The 19057-nt window shown below is 49.1% G+C and overlaps 4 protein-coding genes across 4 annotated transcripts; 3 read left to right on the forward strand and 1 right to left on the reverse strand.

Annotated features, from left to right (window-relative positions):
- Positions 1-1118: 1118 nt before the first annotated feature.
- Positions 1119-4961, forward strand: BHQ10_001773 (uncharacterized protein; the record flags this gene model as incomplete). The annotated part of the gene is made up of 4 exons (XM_040873846.1): positions 1119-1787; positions 1834-3147; positions 3193-3873; positions 4269-4961. 4 exons carry the CDS (start codon positions 1119-1121, stop codon positions 4959-4961), a joined length of 3357 nt encoding a protein of 1118 aa, XP_040730278.1.
- Positions 4962-5413: 452 nt separating this feature from the next.
- BHQ10_001774 (uncharacterized protein) lies at positions 5414-9630 on the forward strand (the record flags this gene model as incomplete). The annotated part of the gene is made up of 7 exons (XM_040873847.1): positions 5414-5436; positions 5496-6095; positions 6152-6417; positions 6485-7643; positions 7920-8289; positions 8352-8423; positions 8473-9630. The coding sequence occupies 7 exons, from the start codon at positions 5414-5416 to the stop codon at positions 9628-9630; spliced, it is 3648 nt and encodes a 1215-aa protein (XP_040730279.1).
- A 657-nt stretch (positions 9631-10287) lies between these two features.
- BHQ10_001775 (uncharacterized protein) lies at positions 10288-12049 on the forward strand (the record flags this gene model as incomplete). The annotated part of the gene is made up of 2 exons (XM_040873848.1): positions 10288-11417; positions 11476-12049. 2 exons carry the CDS (start codon positions 10288-10290, stop codon positions 12047-12049), a joined length of 1704 nt encoding a protein of 567 aa, XP_040730280.1.
- Positions 12050-12192: 143 nt separating this feature from the next.
- BHQ10_001776 (uncharacterized protein) lies at positions 12193-18842 on the reverse strand (the record flags this gene model as incomplete). The annotated part of the gene is made up of 6 exons (XM_040873849.1): positions 12193-12306; positions 12371-14020; positions 14071-14292; positions 14431-18080; positions 18332-18430; positions 18737-18842. 6 exons carry the CDS (start codon positions 18840-18842, stop codon positions 12193-12195), a joined length of 5841 nt encoding a protein of 1946 aa, XP_040730281.1.
- Positions 18843-19057: the final 215 nt, after the last annotated feature.

Genomic DNA, 19057 nt, shown 5'->3' on the forward strand with positions numbered 1-19057 from the left:
ATGTGAAACATGATCCTGTATAAATGTAGCTGTCTTCTTCTATAAAATTTCCTGAACCGAGAAATCAAACCATATACGGAGTAGTAAATACTTGACTCTAGTCACTCTCCTACATCTGATGAAGCATAGCCGCCATATGCGCAGTCTACAGATAAGGCAGCAATCGAGGCCTCAGGAAAATGGCATGAAACAGTCTCGTGCTGACCGTGTGTTCTAATTGGCCACAGCCAATCGGCACCCGAAGCGGCCCCTTCCCGCAGAATCATCACACTACGCTCTCTTCAGTCACTCTCCAGCACATTATTCATTCACTGCTACATCTATCTACGGTTGAATCTTGTTGACATCCGCCATTCCATACCTACTCACTTCTCCAGAGACTAAACTTTCATGGGCTGTGTGTTGGTTGTCTCTTGTGCCATCCGCCAGCAAGGCACTGAGTCCGCCCAACAATAATATCACCAACCATCCCCCACTCGGAGACAAAGGAAACCTGCCTGCCTGATAGCTATTTCGCTATCGACAAGTGACCACTTCAGCCTCACCTGAGCACTCATATCTTCTTTTCTGTCTCTGATTGATCCATCGATACGAAGTCCGGGGTCAAGCAAGCACTGGCAGAACGCCCGTCATTCTTTCAGGTGACACGGTCCAGCCAAGTCAATTACCTTTTACGCACATGCCCCCATCGCGTAATCCGTCACTCCTTTACATCTGAACAGGTAAGACAGTTCTTTGACTTCCCCAGATTCATGTCATGTCTGTAACCTATGTGCACTATCCTGCAGTTGACTGTCTTTGGCTATTTGTCTCTGTTCCTTGATTGAATTACGCTGACTAACTCGACCAGCGCGGTCGCTAATTGTGTGCCTGTCTATTACTGATCTCATTCTGCTACGACTTACGACGCCTGATACGACTAATAATATCACGATCGAGAATACGCCTTGTATCACTATATCCATCTCATCAACACGACCAGAGCTGATAGAGCATTGCATCGAGCGCATAGACAGCAGCAGACTTGCATTCATCTTCGCACTCAACTGGACTCATTTGGGGAACTGCATACTAGATCATATGACTCTATCGTCCATCGCTCTTAGTCCTAGTTCACGATGTTCTGGCGATTCGGGGGGTACGCTAATATCTCCACCGTCGACACTCTACTCGACAAACCCGATGTCAGTCTTGAGGAGCTGTTGGACGAGCCGGAGCTCATTTCCGAACTGAAACAACATAATACGAAACTCATAGAATATTTACGAGAGGACCATATACTGAAAAAGCTGTTGGAATATGTGGTCGCGCCGCCTTTAATTAATGACGATGATAATGACGATGACGACGATGATGACGCAAAGAAAAAATCTGATGAGAAGTCCGCCGCTGAAGATGATACTAAAAAGGATGAGGATATCCTTGAACCCGAGGATCTGGAGAGGGCCGATAAGCAGCGTTCCAAGTTCGCCTACATGGCTTGCGAGATCTTATCCTCGGAAACGTGGTCAATTCTGGAGTCAATAATGCTCAACGAAGCGTATTTGCGAGAGTTTTGGAACTTTATGAAACGACCAGCGCCCTTGGACTCTGCTCAGGCCGGCTACTTCACCAAAGTCAACGAAGTTTTGTTTGATAAAAAGACGGAAGAAATGCTCGAGTTTTTCAAGTCGCTGAAAGGTATCGTTCCTGCTATATTGCAACATGTGGACAATCCCATGGTGATGGATCTGCTATTGAAAATCATTAGTCTCGAAAAGGTGGAGGGTGGACAAGGCATCGTCGACGTAAGTTTTCGTATGATATTGAAGATCAGCAGCTAACAAGTAACAGTGGTTGAAAGACGAGGATCTTATCCCTGTCCTGCTCTCTTACATTTCATCCGAACACTCATCTTCCATGCAGACTTCTGCCGGTGACTTTTTGAAAGCAATCATCACCATCTCAGCAAATGCAACCCAAAACGAGCAGTCCTGCATTGGACCAAACAGCCTAACCAGGCAACTTGTCTCGGCTCCATGCGTTGAACAACTCATCGGGTTCATGCTCCAAGGAGGAAATTCGCTTACTGTGGGCGTCGGTATCGTCATTGAAGTCATTCGCAAGAACAATTCCGACTACGATGAGAATATCGGAGGACCAGATGCACGGCCCAGCATATATGACCCGATTTACCTGGGAACTCTACTCCGACAATTTTCAACGCACATTCCCGACTTCATGGCTTTGATTCTCAGTTCAAAGCACACCGTTGTTGAAAATGGGCAAATAAAGATCAAGGACCGTGGACAGCTCAGTTCTGCATGGGGCATGAAGATTGAGCCTCTGGGCTTTGATCGCTTCAAGACCTGTGAATTGATGGCGGAGCTTCTTCACTGTAGTAATATGGGCTTGTTAAACGAAGTCGGCAGCGAGGATTACATCCGACAGCGCGATACTGAGCGGGAGAACTTGCGAGCCCAGGGCGCGTTTGACTTGAATAGGAAGGAAGCTTCTGGCATGGCTTTCAGTGAAAATGCTGGGGAGTCGGAACAAGAACAAGCCTTCAGAGTCGAACCCCAGTCAGCGACAGTAGAAAACGTCAATGCCAGCGACGATGACGGCTTCGAAGATGTTGGTTCCACGAAAGACCTTGGTCCAGAGATCAAAACAGATGCGGGAGAGCAGCCTCAACCGGAGAAAGTCGAATTCCATGCGCAAAGTCCGGGTCTTCGTATTGAAGACAGCATTGTTGAAGAAACCTTGAAGAATTCCAGCAAAACTGAGACTGGTCTTGCTCCTGTTGAGTCTTCGGTTGATCCTATATCACCTACCGCATCTGGTCTTACAGAAAGTGTCAATGAGATTACATTGAACAAGAGTGAGCAAGTTTCTGCAGTAGACGAGCTCAAAGACCAAGCCAAACCCACGGTAGAATCTCATGCTGAAGATACACTTACGTCTACGACACAATCGGAGCTGCAAAGTGAATTGAGACCAGAAGGGCCATCTGGCACAAATGACGAGGGGCAGTCAAATGACTCTCAAGCTACGCATATCGAAGATGAGTTTGCACCTCAGATTCAATATGACCATTCTGGTCAGCCTGTTGTTGGTGACTTTTTAAAAATTCAATTTGTGGAACATAAAGTTGTTCCAACAATTTTGGTATGTTCTTTCTCGTGATCAAGTAGCTTGTGGCTAACAATTTAGGATTTCTTCTTCCGCTTCCCTTGGAACAACTTTCTACATAACGTAGTGTATGATGTCGTTCAACAAGTTTTTAATGGATCAATGGATCGAGGATACAACCGATGCCTTGCTATCGATCTTTTCAATGCTGGCCGCATTACAGAGAAAGTTGTTGAAGGTCAAAAGCGCAGTGACGAGGCTCAGACTACGAAAAATACAAGGCTCGGCTACATGGGCCATTTGACTCTGATTGCAGAGGAGGTTGTGAAATTTACCGAGCGTCATCCTGCTGAAATTCTCTCGCAGAGTGTCATGGATAAGGTTCTTCATCCCGATTGGGTTGAATACGTTGAGCGAACACTCTCGGAGACGCGCGAACGTGACAATGCTATTCTAGGAGGCACCCGACCTGACCTTATGGGCCACCGCCAGGCTGTAATGAACGCCGTACAGGGCTTTACTGGCTCAAACGCTCTCGCCAACGCCGGACTCAATGGAGGAAACGGCGGTTCTAGTTTCGAAAATTTCGACTCCATGACGCATGGCAGCGCATCCAGCGGCGCGTTCGGTCTAGGAGGTAGCAACTCCCTTCTCAGCGGCTTTGGAAGCTCCAGCGATGATGAAGACGAGGAGATGGAAGATCAAGACGACGACGACACCAGAGGATTTTCAGACAACCTCGCAGAAAGCGGAATAGAAAATGTGGGTACTTCTTTTTTTGCAGACATTGAGATGCAGCAGCTATGAGAGATAGTTTTTTCTGGCATCGGAAAGACAGTAGCCAGGCTCGGTGCGGCTGGACATGGAAGTGCTACAGTGTAAGAAGCGTTGATAGAGGTTTTGCGGGTTTCAATGCCTGTCTCAAAGGTGTGCGAAATCCGCCCACTGTTCTCTCTGCATCTCTTGTTTCATTGTTGCTTCCGCGTTCTGCTGCATTGGCCGGCGCTTGTCGCTGTAAATAGTGATATCATCGATCTTTATACCCATTTACCCCCGCATTGGCCTTCGGGTCATTATTAATGATTCTCTTGGTCACATTTTATATTTTAGCTGGTTGGGCACAAATGTCTGAACGTTGCTGACATATTCACTTGCAGGAACCCGCATCATCATCAACTAGCCAGCCTATCCCCATCCTGGCTCCCCCACCTGCCCCTCTGAATATCGTCCCATCACGGGCACGTCGCCAGCTGGCTGCACGACTAGCCCTTCACAAACAACAAGCCAATGCCGCTGCCGAGAACTCAAGCGACCAGTCTAATGCTGAGGAATCGCATCACAATGGACAATGGCAGTCGAATCCGTTTATCATTGCCGATCTCGAAGATGACACCCGTGAGCTAGGGTCTGCTGAGTTTTCAGCCATGGATGAGAATGACCAACCATCTTCGCCGACATTCCACACTGGCTTTACACCCCCTGGCTCGCCGTCCACCAATTCTTCAGATGACACTAGCGGCGATCCCAGGGAAACAGTAAGACGCAAAGTCCGAATACCTTTGGAAGTAGAAGATGACGATGACGATGAAATGGGAGAAATGGTCGGTCCCGGCTCCGGCTCCGGCTCCGGCATGATGGACTCTGACGAGGAGGAAGAAGCCATCATCAACGAATCACTCGGCTATTCGAACTTGTTCGGGGCCGGTAGATACGGCGGTTTCAATCGCGCATACGGCCGCAACGGACAATCTTCATTCGACGACGATGACGACGATAACGACAGTAGCGATGGAGAGGATGGACTTGTCGAGATCTTGGTCCCTGGCCGCAAATCATTTTCTTCTAATTAGTTTCTGTTGATTCGAATTGTACATCATCCTTCCGGGTTGCGATTGCATTCGAGGAGTGGGGATTTAGTTTGTTGTTTGTTATTTGTTCTTTGTTATCGGATGGGTAAGCAAGCTTATGAGGTGAAGAGCTGACGTCTGAAATATGGCGAGATATACCACTGTACACTAGTTGCATGCAATTTGATTGTTTTCTTTTAAAACCTGTCAACTGTAGACATCGTGGATATATATATAACGTAGACATATATCTAATGTGTAGCGTAGTGTCCCGCCATCAATGATTAACGTCAGGTTCCCGAGAAAAAGTGGAACAAGTCAATCATTCAAACTTTTACAACTAAAACCCCAAACTCAATCTGTATGAACATTGAACCAAAAATAAAGCATCTCAAGTGCTGCGACTCTATATGTCGATGAACCCCACAGCATTAGGTACCTGACTTATGATCAAAATGATGGAAGCGTGGACCCATAAGTTCGTCTTCATCCCTCTCAAAATGCCTACATACTCGTCCAACTCACGGATTCCAACAGAACCCCCAACGAAACCCTCAATGCTCACATTGAGCTGGAGGCATGGGTAACCCAACACGGCGGCCGACTCGATGACACTGTCCAGTTCGCGCATGATGCGCAGCGCGGTGTACATCTGCAAGTCAAGCCATCCACCACCGGCACAACAGCAGTAGCAGCAGCTACAAAAGGGACATGCGTCATGAAAATTCCCATAGAACTAACAATGTCTTACTTTAACGCAATAAATTACCAACCCCTTTCCTCAAGCACCACTCCTCAAAAAGAACAGAGCGCAAAAACATTCTCATCCCACGGCCTCCACCTCCCCCAAAAACTGATAGAAGCAATCGGCCCCGAAGAAACGACCGCTTTCTTTCTAATGGGGCAATATCTCCTTCAAGAAAAAGGGTTTTGGTTTCCGTATATCAAGTCTTTGCCAAGAAAGGAGGATTTGACGACGCCGTTGTTTTTTGGGGAGGAAGAGGATCTGGAGTGGTTGGGGACGACGAGTCTGGCGGCTGAGAGGGAGAGGAGGTTGAGGATTTGGAGGGGGAATTATGAGCATGGGGTTCGGGTTATGAAGGATATTGGGTTTGAGGGGGTGGAGTTATATACTTGGTTAGTATATATTTCATACCTCTTTGGCAAATTGTGTGTTGCTGATTTGGGAATAGGGATTTGTATCTATGGGCGTCAACGATAATAACCTCGCGCGCCTTCACGGCCAAGGTCCTTGCAAGCGTGATCCCAACACTTCAACAGGAGGCTGAAGCAGATCGAGTGTCTGTTCTGTTGCCCTTGATTGACGCTACGAACCACAGGCCACTGGCCAAAGTTGAATGGAGGGCTGGGACTGATAGTATTGGTCTTGTAGTCATGAGCGATGTCGGTGCTGGGGAGGAGGTGGGAAATAATTATGGGCCGCGGAACAATGAGCAATGTAAGTGTCTATCGTATACCACGGCAGTTTTGTCAAATTCCGTCTCTTTCTCTAACGTGGATGGCAGTGATGATGAATTACGGCTTTTGCATACCAGACAATCCATGCGAATACCGCGTCGTAAGTCTCAGAGCACCGCCAGACAGTCCCCTGGCTCAAATCAAGGCCCAATATGAGCAACATTTCCCCAAGTCCGGCAGCAACAACAGCAAAGATTCAGAAGAAGATAAATACTACGTTTTCTCCCTACCCTACCCACTCATCGACCGATCTCAACCACTGGAATATTCAATGTTCTCCCCAGATTTGTTGCATGCATTATCAGTCATCGTCGCCAACGACCGCGAATTAGAGACCGTAACCATCGACGAGGATGGCTTCAAAATTTCGCGCAATCAGTACGCGCATTCGAGGAATTTGATTGCGTCGCTCAATCAGATTGTCGTTGAGTTGTTGTCTTATATTCGGAGACTTGAAGTGTCGGGGAGGAGATTGGGGGAGCCTAGGAATTTGAAGCAGGTTTTTGCAAAACAGTTCCGGGAGAGTCACGTCGGTCTTTCGAGGACGGCTGTTTTTGTTGCTAATTGGACGCTAATGAGGTCGAGAGGGGCTATGGAGAGGGGAAGAGAAGAGGTTCTTGACGAGTTGTTATCTCGCATTCCCTCGCAGGTGTTTGATGATGAGAAGAAGGGAAAGATCAAGGAAAGGATTCTGAGTAGAAATAGTTTACTTTCGGATAATCAGTCCGGAGAACTTTTTCGATTCGAGGATTTATTCCAGCTTCTACCCTCAGCTTTTCAGACTATTTTCCGGCAGTGTCTCGAGGATCTGGCTACGAGAACCAAGCAAGCAATTGCCATTGACGATGGCACGGGATCTGTATCTGGGACAGAAAGTGGTCCACACGCATTATTCGCCTATGCAAGCTTCATCAATCTCGTCATTGCAGTCCACAGACATAACCCATCACACCTCCCCTCTCGTCTGCGAACATGGTCCCAGTTTTTGCTGAACACATATCCCGCTCCACCAAACGACGTAGCATGGACACTCCCCGATGAAACCGACGAGACTATCCTCTCTGCATTTGACTCATTCATTAACGATCATCTCCCAGGTGAAGTTTTAGCAGCTTTCACGCCCTGGGTAGGCACGCCGGTCCCGGACCAGGGCGAAAGGGATGTTAGTGACTGGTGGCTTTCGCCGAATTGGTTGCGCTGGGCGTGGTTAGTTCTTGAGCAGGAGATGGTTATGAATGTTGTTGATGATCCATTAGGGGAGATGTCTAACGGGAGGGGGATGAAGATGAGGAATTTTTTGTATATTCCTGCTCTATAGCACTAGTGATATGAATAGAGGAAAGCTTTCAAGTCTCTCGTTATGTACTGAATTGTAGATGGTCAAATTACAAAGTTGATAATAAGATGAATAAGCTGGAAAGTCACGTGCATTCACAACCAATCAGCGTCGAGGTAAAATAAACGCGAGCATCCCGGGACCAGCGATCTCACAGGCTCACACCTTCTCTCCGCCCGCTCAGCGATTCCTTCCATTAACCTGCTCCCCGCGCCATTGAGCGTCCAGATCAAAATGATGTCTCGAGCAGCGGTCCCTTCGACCTCTACACTCGCCCACATCTCCCACCGGGCCGCCGCCCTACCCTCGTCTGCCGCTGCCCGCTTGTCGACAGCAACCCGATCTTTCGCCACCGTTCAAGATGGAGCTGCCCCGAAGAAGACATACGGCGGATTGAAGGACCAGGACCGTATTTTCACGAATCTGTACGGTCACCATGGTACTGACCTCAAATCGGCGATGAAGTATGGCGATTGGCACAAGACCAAGGAGATGATTCTCAAGGGTCATGATTGGGTATGTCAGGATAAGAATACGGTCAATTGCAAGGATTGATGGTTGACTTGATGTGAAAACAGCTTATCTCTGAAATTAAGGCTTCTGGTCTTCGTGGTCGTGGTGGTGCCGGATTTCCTTCGGGACTTAAATATGTGAGTGTTCACTGAGCAACTTGCTTACCAATGAAGCTAACACATACAGTCATTCATGAACTTCAAAGATTGGGACAAAGACTCCCGACCACGATACCTCGTCGTCAACGCTGACGAGGGCGAACCCGGAACCTGCAAAGATCGTGAAATTATGCGCAAAGACCCCCAGAAACTTATAGAGGGATGCTTGGTTGTCGGTCGTGCCATGAACGCTACGGCCGCCTACATCTATATCCGTGGTGAATTCTACCATGAAGCTACCACTCTTCAGCGCGCGATTCAAGAAGCATACCAGGCCGGTTTGATTGGCAAGAACGCTTGTGGATCTGGCTACGACTTTGATGTCTACCTCCACCGTGGAGCCGGTGCCTACGTCTGCGGTGAGGAAACCTCGCTCATTGAGTCTCTTGAAGGCAAGGCTGGTAAGCCTCGTCTCAAGCCACCTTTCCCTGCTGCTGTGGGTCTTTTCGGCTGCCCCAGTACTGTCACCAACGTCGAGACCGTCGCTGTTGTTCCTACTATTGTGCGTCGCGGTGGCAGCTGGTTTGCTGGTTTCGGTCGTGAGCGCAACCAGGGTACCAAGCTTTTCTGTATTTCGGGCCACGTCAATAACCCTTGCACCGTTGAGGAAGAGATGTCCATCCCTCTCCGTGAATTGATTGATCGTCACTGTGGTGGTGTCCGTGGTGGCTGGGACAACCTCTTGGCTGTAATCCCCGGTGGTTCATCCACACCTATCTTGCCCAAGAACATCTGCGACKACCAATTGATGGACTTTGACGCCCTCAAGGACTCCCAGAGTGGTCTCGGAACCGCCGCCGTCATTGTCATGGACAAGTCTACGGATGTCGTCCGCGCCATCTCCCGTCTGTCTCACTTTTACCGTCATGAATCTTGCGGACAATGCACACCCTGCCGTGAAGGTAGCAAATGGACACAACAAATCATGCACCGAATGGAACACGGTCAAGCCCGCGAGCGTGAAATCGACATGCTCCAGGAATTGACCAAGCAGGTCGAGGGCCATACTATCTGCGCTTTGGGTGAGGCCTTTGCCTGGCCTATCCAGGGTTTGATCCGCCACTTCCGTCCCGAGCTCGAGGCTCGCATCAAGAAGTATGAGCAGGAAAATGGCAAGCAGCCTTTCGCTGGCGGTTGGGCTCCAGGCACCAGGGATGAGGGCAAGCTTATCGCGCCGGGTCAATAAATAATCTCCTCTTCTGATTTACCTCGCGTGTTCGTTTAGATTGGTTTTTAAAAGCAAGGCCAACAAGTGTAGAAGGATCGATGTGTTATTTTACTGTACAGTCTTAGTCTAGCAATTGATTTTCTTTGTCACAATATACTGTAGACTCTTAACGACCTAGCGTCTACCGCGAATAATAAATCACACAACCATCCAACTATCACTTAAATCAGTTCTTTCCCTGTACCGCATGAACCGGCGAGACTTAACACTGCTCGGGCCGGGCCTTTCAAAGAGCTAAAGCTGCCCGGGATCGCCCCGGAACCGGCCATCGCCACTTAATGCGCTCCAAAAACCCTATACACGTGAGCGGAACCGGTATTGTTGTATTAGACCACTAATTCGCACTTAACCACTCAATTAGCTGCATAATATTTTATCCATTAAGCATGGCTCGAGTATATAAGACTTGCCTGGACCTTCATTCCCTTGATCTTTCAGTCGAGCAAGGTAGTTGGGCATAATCCTGGTGGGGTTTGATAATTCAACGTGATATCTACGTTCAGGGATTTGAGGTTCTATTGTTTGATTACGACTAAATAGAAGATCAGGTATGTATACACCATACTTATAGAGAACTTGAGCTGATATAGTCATAGCCAACTCATCGCATCCAAAATGACAACAATACCCGAAAAGGAAACCGCGATGATGCGCGATGATCCAAGCAGACACTCAATATCAAATGACACAGAATCCAGCCACGAAAACAGTCACAACACAGACCAAGCGACACACCCCGAAGAGATCGAAAAAGACGAAAAAGAAATCGAAAAAGAAGCCGCAACACCAAAAGACGAGCTCACCAAAACGAGCACAACCCTCAGCCAAAAACCATACACATCATTTAGCACAGGCCAGAAATGGTTCATCGTCGGCATGGCTACAGCAGCATCCTTCTTCTCGCCTCTCTCGGGACAAATTTATTTCCCTGTGCTACCAGTCCTAACGCAATCGTACCATCTGAGTCAGACTCTGCTGAATATATCAGTGACGACGTATTTGATCTTCCAGGGCCTGGCGCCAAGTTTCATGGGCACATTCTCAGACGCCAGCGGACGACGACCAGCGTACATTCTCGCATTCATAATCTACACAGCGGCGAACATCGGCCTTGCGCTACAGAATAGTTATGCCGCGCTGCTTGTGTTGAGGTGTTTGCAAAGTGCAGGGAGTAGTGGTACCGTCTCCTTTGGCTACGGCGTTATAGCGGATGTGACCACGACAGCGGAACGGGGAAAGTTTTTAGGTCCTATGGCTGCGGGTGTGATGGTTGGGCCTGCGCTGGGCCCCGTGATAGGTGGTTTATTGGCGCAGTATCTGGGCTGGAGGTCTGTGTTTTGGTTTCTGGTGATTATCAGTGGTGGGTATGTCGTCGTATACGCCATCCTGGCGCCCGAGACGCATAGGAAGATCGTGGGTGATGGAAGTATTCTGCCGGCTGAATCATGGCGTTTGTCGTTCTTGCAATACGTCCGTATCCGCCGCAGGATAGCACGCATGTCCCCCGAAGAGAAAAAGGAATACGACGAGCAACAAGCCGAACTTAGGGAGTCACAGAAATCGCGAAAGATTGGATTTCCGAACCCGTTGTTGTCGTTTGTGATCCTGCTGGAGATGGATGCGTTTTTGATTATTCTTTACGTTGCATTGATGATGTTTGGGGCGATGGTGATGATGACTTCGTTGCCGACTTTGTATCCCGAGTATTATGGGTTGGATGAGTTGCAGGTTGGATTGTGCTTTTTGTACGCCCCTTCCCCTCTACTACTCTTAGATCTTGAATTGATTGACTAACGACAACAGACCATTTGGAGTTTCCTCCGCCATCGGCGCAGTCATCAATGGAAAACTGCTCGACATCAACTACAAACGCATCGCACGCAAACTTAACTTCAGCATCGACCGCAAACGCGGCGACGACCTCACAAACTTCCCTATTGAAAAGGCCCGTCTGCAACTCACTTTTCTCTGGAGTATTGTACTCGCCCTTGCATTTCTGGGTTATGGCTGGGCACTCAACTACAAGGCACCCCTAGCCGTACCACTAGTCATTTCGTTCCTCATGGGGTTTACGTTGATTTGTACGATGAATAGTCTAACTACTTTGCTCGCGGATATATTTCCTGATAGAGTGAGTACGGCGTCTGCGGCGCAGAATTTGCTGCGATGTTTGCTGGGTGCCGTGGGTGCGGCGGTTGTGGATTCCATGTTGAGTGGGATGGGGGTTGGGTGGTGTTATACGTTTGTGTTTTTTATTATGATTGCTGCTGTTGGGTTGTTGTGGTTTGAGTATGTTTGGGGCATGGGATGGCGGCAGAAAAGGTGGAGGAAAGTGGCTGACAAGGCTGAGAGGGAGAGGCAGAATGGTGTTGTTTAGCGGAATGTCTCCGGTTATAATACGTACAAATAATTTGACAGCAATGTAATTAGATAAAAGTTTTCTATGGTACACTTTTTATTCGACATCAACGCTAATCGACTGATCGATCCAAAATTCAACACAAAGCAAGAAAGTAAAGGCTAATGAGCAGTAGCCATGACCATGCTGTAGTAACGACGACCTATCTCAGCGGTATGTGCTACTCTCGCTTCCCCGGTCAATGGCAACCGAAGAATAGCAGACAGATCCACACCCTATCATCAGTTAGCAAGCATTCAGCACGATCAAGATTTAACCACAACCAATAGGGAAACTTACATCCTCCTCTCGCGCMCTCCATCCCGCCACAACACGACTCATCTCCATAAACGCAACTCGCTCCTCCAACCCCTCCAGGCCAGAGGTCTGTTTAGTCTTCTCACCCATATGACCCAACGATGCGATCAGACGTTTCAGCACATTCGCATCTCGCGATCCCTGCGCCGTAACGAGCCGCAGGTAGTCCTCATACACCGCTCCTCCACTGCTCCAACCACGCACTTTTCGATCTGGCGACTCACCAAATCCTTTAATCAGCGCACGTAAGAGACCCCAATCGCCTTCTATGATGGTTCGCGGTCCCACGACACGACAGAACGTTGAGTGTGCCTCGTTCCAGTTCTTGGCGCGAATGAGATAGCCAACTTCATTGGCAAAGTCGCCACTGTACCTAGCGTATAAGGCCTTGGCGACCCAGATCCATGATTCAGGTAATTGCAAAGCTTGAACGAGGTAGTTCCAGACATTATCAGGCTTGCCATCTGACAGTGGAGATGGCAACGAAGCGGCAAATTGGCCAAGGGTCTCTTTGATGGCACGCTCTCTGGCAGTAGCGCGCGACAAGTGAAGCAAGACGAACAGAGCTGGTTCCACGGCATTAGAAGCTGCCAATTCCGATGCATAGCTCCAAGTCAGTTGATCCGTGCGAGCTTTGTCAATCGTGACACTATCATTCTGACCGACTATGGTGGCAAGTGCTTGGTGGAGTTGGAATGACAAACGGCTTGACAACCGACTGCCAGACACAGCCTCTGGGGATATCGCGTCAGGAAGATTGACTTTCAAGTCAGAAGCAACATTTGTCGACATCGTAGCAGCATAAACTTTCAATACAACCCAAAGAGGGGACTCCAAGAAAGAAGAGTTGACACCTTGACGCAAACCAGCAAGTTCTCGTTCTAAGTGCGCCGGAAAAGGGTATGCGGGTTCGTCACCTGCGGTGATATCATCCAAGAAACGTGCAACAGCAACCTCAAGAGGTTCGTCTTCTGTGATGCTGTACCATAGTCGCAAACCAAAGGCTTGGATCCAGTCAAGTTCAAATCGCTCTGATAACGTAAAAGTAGACGCGCGGTCTTCAGTGGCTCCCGAAGAACGACCAACTGACCTGAGAGCGTTGCCTGCAAGTAATTCGTACAGCGCACGGATTGGCTCGTTGAACTCGGAGTAGACATTGTGTTGACGCCATGATTCAACTTGCTTCTGCATGTTGCTTCGAATAATATGATCTCGACCTATCTGGGCAAGCATGGTCGCTAGATGAAGGTTTCCGCTATCTACCAGAGTCTTACATGCATCCTCAACACGATGTTGCGTGAGATAGGCAATAGCCACTTCTTCCGGAAGAACAAGTTTCCCCAAATCTTCACCGTGCTTTTCTCGAACGATGTTTTCCCAAAGTCGGCTGAGACGGTCCTTCTTTATACGGTGCAGGAAATTGTTGCGAAGCTGTGGTGGCACGCCAGCCGAGATGTCATCCTCAATCTCATCATTGAAGAGGATATTGACCAGTTGCCAGACATACCGCTCAGGGCCCGTAGAAGATTGTACGAATGACCGGAAATCAAAACTGTTCAAACGAGCAAATGGTGCGCTATCAATAAGACGGATTGAAGATTGGCGCCGCTGAGCTTCTAGAACATCGATTGACTAATTATCTGTTAGTTGAGAATTGCACAAATTGTTATGACTGGACAAACCTCTGCTGCCTCAGCAAACCTGAGCACATCAATCTCGCCAAAAGAAATACCACTCGACCATGGCTGATTTGAGCCCTGAACGTTACTGTAACCATCATTCACCTTCACCATGGTATCCTTACTTGCCCAGCGAGGTTTGCGTGTACGATGAAAAGCGACTTCGTCAGCAGACAGTTCAAAAGAACTGCTTGCAAAAGTTTTCGGCGTTTTCGTATGAGACAACTGTGGACAACATTTAGCTTCTTTCAATCACAATTTCCATTCTGAGGTACAATAACTAGCTACGGGTGAATTCAAGCACAAGGCTCAGAATTCTTAAATACATTGTGCTGGAACGACAGGAGTAGATGGGGGGCAAACCTCAAAAGCCTTCAATTGTCCTTTCTGCTTCTTGCCTGGTGATCCTGCGTGAACACCCTTGTGCGCAAAGAGCGAGTGCATCAAATCGATGCTCGAGGTGATAGTCTTTGTCTTTGCAGTAGGAACCCCGCGCGATTCGGGTCTTTTGTCTGGTGAGTTTCTGTCAACAAAAGCGTCGGCCTGCTTCTCTCGCAACAAGTCACGGTTCTGTTTTCGTGGACTAATCGTTCGTTGTAGCTGGTCGGCCCAATCGCCACTAAGGTCAAGGCTTGGCTTTGAGGGAGTACCCCAATGCGTGGTGCGATGTGCAGTCAAATCTTCAGACTCCGCGTCGTCAGGAGGTATCGGAAAAGAACCCGCCATCTCCATATCCCCATCATCAATAGATACATCAGAATTAATACTCTCAGTAACGTCGTCAACGTCTTGCAAGGAAATCGAGCCGGTCATGTCGTCATTTTCTACTGTAGATCCATCATCATCTTCTTCCCCCAAACTCATCTCATCACCCTCAATTTGTCCTTCCTGGGTTCCGAAAGCTCCAGGTACCAATTTACGCTTCTTAAAATCAAATGTGTCGTCAGCAATGGAATCGTCGAACGAAATCGTCGTATCGAATTCGGAGTTAACAGTGGTCTCGGCAGCTCGGTCTCCTGCGTCTCGCCGTACCTTCGGAGTCGGTGTGTCAGGGCCCGCACTTAATGTGCTTTGGTTGAGGCTCTCACCTTCATCGTCTTCATAATCAAGACCATATGTAGTAAAATGAGCAACGCGGAAGACCCAGACACCGGTGTCTTTCTCATAGGTTACAAACTCGGTGTTAGTCACCTTGCTGAGGCGGTCCACATGCTTATCGAAAAGAGGGCCGCTGATGATGCTCGACGAGGTCTTGCGATCCCTTCCACGAGGCCAAGAGTTCTCGATTCGTAGAGTTGAGGGAACATTCAGTCCTTTGCCACGGGGAGGCTTCGTCGCTTCGTCTGGATAGACAGTGATGGAACGAACAGTGATCTGCACAATACCGCCGAGGACGTTGTCTAGATCAATAGTAGTGAGATCAACCGGGCGATCAAATGTAACTTGACCGCATTTTTGTCGACCGACGGTATATCCTTCAACCTGCTTGAGCTGATCTCGCGACATCTTGCTTAATTCGGCGCGAGATGGTTTCATCCAGTATTCGCCAGGCTGGGGATCGACGGTAACACCTTTCGGGGTACCATTTGTTGTAGGCAGACCGGTTTCTGGTACAACAGCTAGTTCGCTACCCCGGGCTTGTTCCATTTCCGGTTTCTTAGGCTTGCCAGGAGCGGTTCCATTCGTGCCGTTGACTTGCTCACCCTTGCGTATAGAGCGCAAGAACCCAAGTTCTTCAGCGGTAGGTTCAGCGCTTTCGGTTTCAGCGCGAACCAAGGCTCCATTAGTCGTCGCCTCAAAACTAACACGTTTCTTGAGCTTGTCGGGGGATTGTGCTGCATCCTCGCCGTTGGTGATTGGCGCGGGAGATGCGGAAGGACGTTGGAAGAGGTCGTTTCTCAAGCTTCGATCAATAGTCAATCTCTTCAAGCTGCCACTGGAGTAACGAGATGCGGAGCCTGTAAGAGCTCCCGGTGCCAAGACACTATCGCTGTCCGGATCGAATGACTTGCGAAGGTTGCTGGTGGAGAAGCTCTTTCCGAAGCTACGTCCGAAACTGCCGTTGACATTACCTCCGCGAAGACTGCTGCTACCAAGCAAACTTCCGCTGAAACTAGAAACGCTTGAAGCACTGGCCGGGCTGCCATATGTGGAGTAAGAGAAGCCGTATCCTTGGCGTCGGGGAGGGGTGATGAGACGGTTGGCAGCGTTTGGCGTGAGTTTGTAGATTGGAAGAGGTGTACGTTGCTTCTGTCTCATGCTAGCTGATAGAGGGGTGGCGAGAGGACCTGGGCTGGGAGCGTTTTGGCCCGGCAATCCCGAGAAAATGGATTGGCCGCCGTACGGATTGCCATCAAGAAGCGAAGCCTGGAAACTTCCGGGTGCTGGAGCCTGTGCCTGTTGTTGAACCGGTTGTTGCTGGTTCTGTTGAGACGTAGAAAACATGCTTGTGCCAAACCCAGTTGTTGGTTGTTGCTGTGTCTGGCCTCCAAAGAGAGATCCGGTGGGCTGAGTGGTTGTACCTCCACCAAACATCGAATTTCCACCAGCGTTCCCGAATAGACTCGGCTTCTGCTGTGGCTGAGTCTGGGTGTTGCCAAACAAGCTGGTTGTTCCTGTTTGAGCGGGCTGATTGCCACCCAAGCCGCCAAAAGCAGAAGTGCCAGTAGCTGCCGTATTCGTACCAAGACCACCAAATAGACCAGGCTTTTGCTCTTGTTGTTGCTGAGCCCCACCAAACAGTCCAGTGCCACCGGTCTGTTGAGTTTGACCTCCTCCAAAGAGCGATGTTGTACCTTGCGGCTGTTGTTGTTGCTGATTTCCGAAGAGAGACGTGCCTGTAGTGCCACCGCTGCCAAACAGGCCTGTTCCACCTTGCTGCTGTTGAGTGTTTCCGAACAGGCCTGGCTTGGCCTGCGTCTGGGCCTGTTGACCAAAGCCGCCGCCAAAAGCAGAAGTAGTTGTTCCGGGTTGTTGGGCATTTCCAAAACCCGTGGTGGTTGTAGTACCTCCAAAAGGAGTAGTTGTGGAAGTTGTGTTTGTGTTTGCTCCGAAGCCACTAGGAGTACTTCCGAATCCAGTAGTTGTAGTTTGAGTATTACCGAACAAACCAGGCTTCTGTTGCTGTTGCTGATTTCCAAACAATCCTGAGCCTCCTCCAAAACCTGTGCCCGTCGTGTTGGTGGTATTGGCGCCAAACCCACCAGTGGTAGCTGTATTTGCTCCAAAGAGACTTGGCTGAGTAGTAGCGGTGTTGCTGGTTCCGAACAAAGAAGCGGCTGGTTTGTTTGCTCCAAAGAGTGAGTTAGTCTGGGTTGTACTAGCGCCAAACCCACCAGTGGTCTGTGTTTGAGCACCAAATGCCGGGGCACTGGTAGCAGCTGCACCGAAACCACCACCAGTAGTTCCGAAACCTCCGGTAGCAGCTGGTTGCCCGAAGCCCGAGCCGCCGAATGCTGGAGCACCAAAAGCACCTGCTTGACCGCTTGCATTTGCAAAACGACGGCCAGCCTGGTAATCTGCTAGGCGAAGTTCTTCAAAAGAATGTCGCGCGTAGGGTTGCATATACGATATGCTCTGGTAGACATTATTTGTGGTCGAGTTTGGATCCTTCTCAGTCACTGGATTGAACGGAGTGCCTGCTGTTCCATCTGTGGCTGGTGCCTGGCCGTTGAAGGCAGTGCCAGCGCCAGCTCCACCTCCAAAAGCAGGGGTTGCTGTCTGACCAAAGCCACCCCCGGTGCCGCCAAAGCCTGTGCTAGTAGTGGTAGTAGTAGTGCCAAAACCAGTAGCTGGTTTCGCTCCGAAAGGATTGGTGTTTGCGGCGGTGCTGTTGCCGAAGGCCCCAGTGGTACCTGTACCCGAGGATCCAAAGCCTCCCGACCCAAATCCGCTCGATGTGGTGGCGGTATTGTTGCCAAAGAGACCTCCTCCAGTCGTGGCTGTGGAGCCAAAGCCACTCGGTTTGTTGCCACCGAAAAGGGAGTTTGTTTGTGTTTGGTTACTACCGAAACCTGTAATGATAACTGTTAGTGAACAGTCCGAAATATGGTTGATTACAATAAAGCATTTTAATAGGGCATGAAGATTGACATGGACAAGCTTCAAGGTAACTCAATGATCAACGACAATCCTGAAAGGCCATGGCTCGAGTCCGAGTCGTTGTAGCAAAAAGCGAAAAGGTTGCCTTCCAAGCTCGACAGATGATGACTGGTAACTAGAAAAGCCTCCATGACGATTTATGTATTTGCATTGCGTTGCATACCTCCGCTGGAGCCGAAGCCTCCCGTTGTGTTACTCCCAAATGCACTTCCCCCAGTCCCGGTATTGGCAGCACCGAAGGGAGTTGTGTTACTTCCGAATCCTATATGTGATAGGTACCGTTGTCAGAGAACTGAACTGGAACTGGAACTGGAACTGGGACTAAGACGGGATACGTCGACTTCGCAGAAAAAATCGAAGCGGACACAGGACGTCGCGAAGTCGTGACACTTTGTTTTGACGTGACCCATCATTTTCGATGCAAGTGGAAACGTCGTCGCGAGCACCAGCGCCACAACATATGGAAGGCACAAATTTCGGGCCTCGAAGAGGCGTAATGATGCGAGAAACCCAAAGACGCAAGAAGGGGATATAACGTAAAACTAAGAACAAATTTCTGAAAACCTACCTCCTGCAGTTCCTGATCCTCCAAATCCTGAGCTGCCAAAGCCAGAGCCTTGCTGCTGATTGTTCTGCCCGAAGGCGTTTGACGAACCAAACCCACCGAACGACATGTTGTTTTGTCCGAATGTGTTGTCCTCAATACATTCGGTTTTGTTTTGATGAAGTAAAACTAGGTCTGAAGGTCGCCACGAGGCGCGAACTTTGACTAAATGAACACAGCCAAGTTTTGGGATAAGGTGTATCGAGTCTTGTTTTCGAATCGAAGAAAATGCGATCGAGTATTGAAAGTCAAGTCGCGACGCGCTTTTTTTTTCTCTAGCTCAGA

This window comes from Talaromyces amestolkiae (genome assembly GCF_001896365.1).
Source record: "Talaromyces amestolkiae strain CIB chromosome Unknown scaffold2.1, whole genome shotgun sequence".
NCBI classification, from domain to species: Eukaryota; Fungi; Ascomycota; class Eurotiomycetes; order Eurotiales; family Trichocomaceae; genus Talaromyces; species Talaromyces amestolkiae.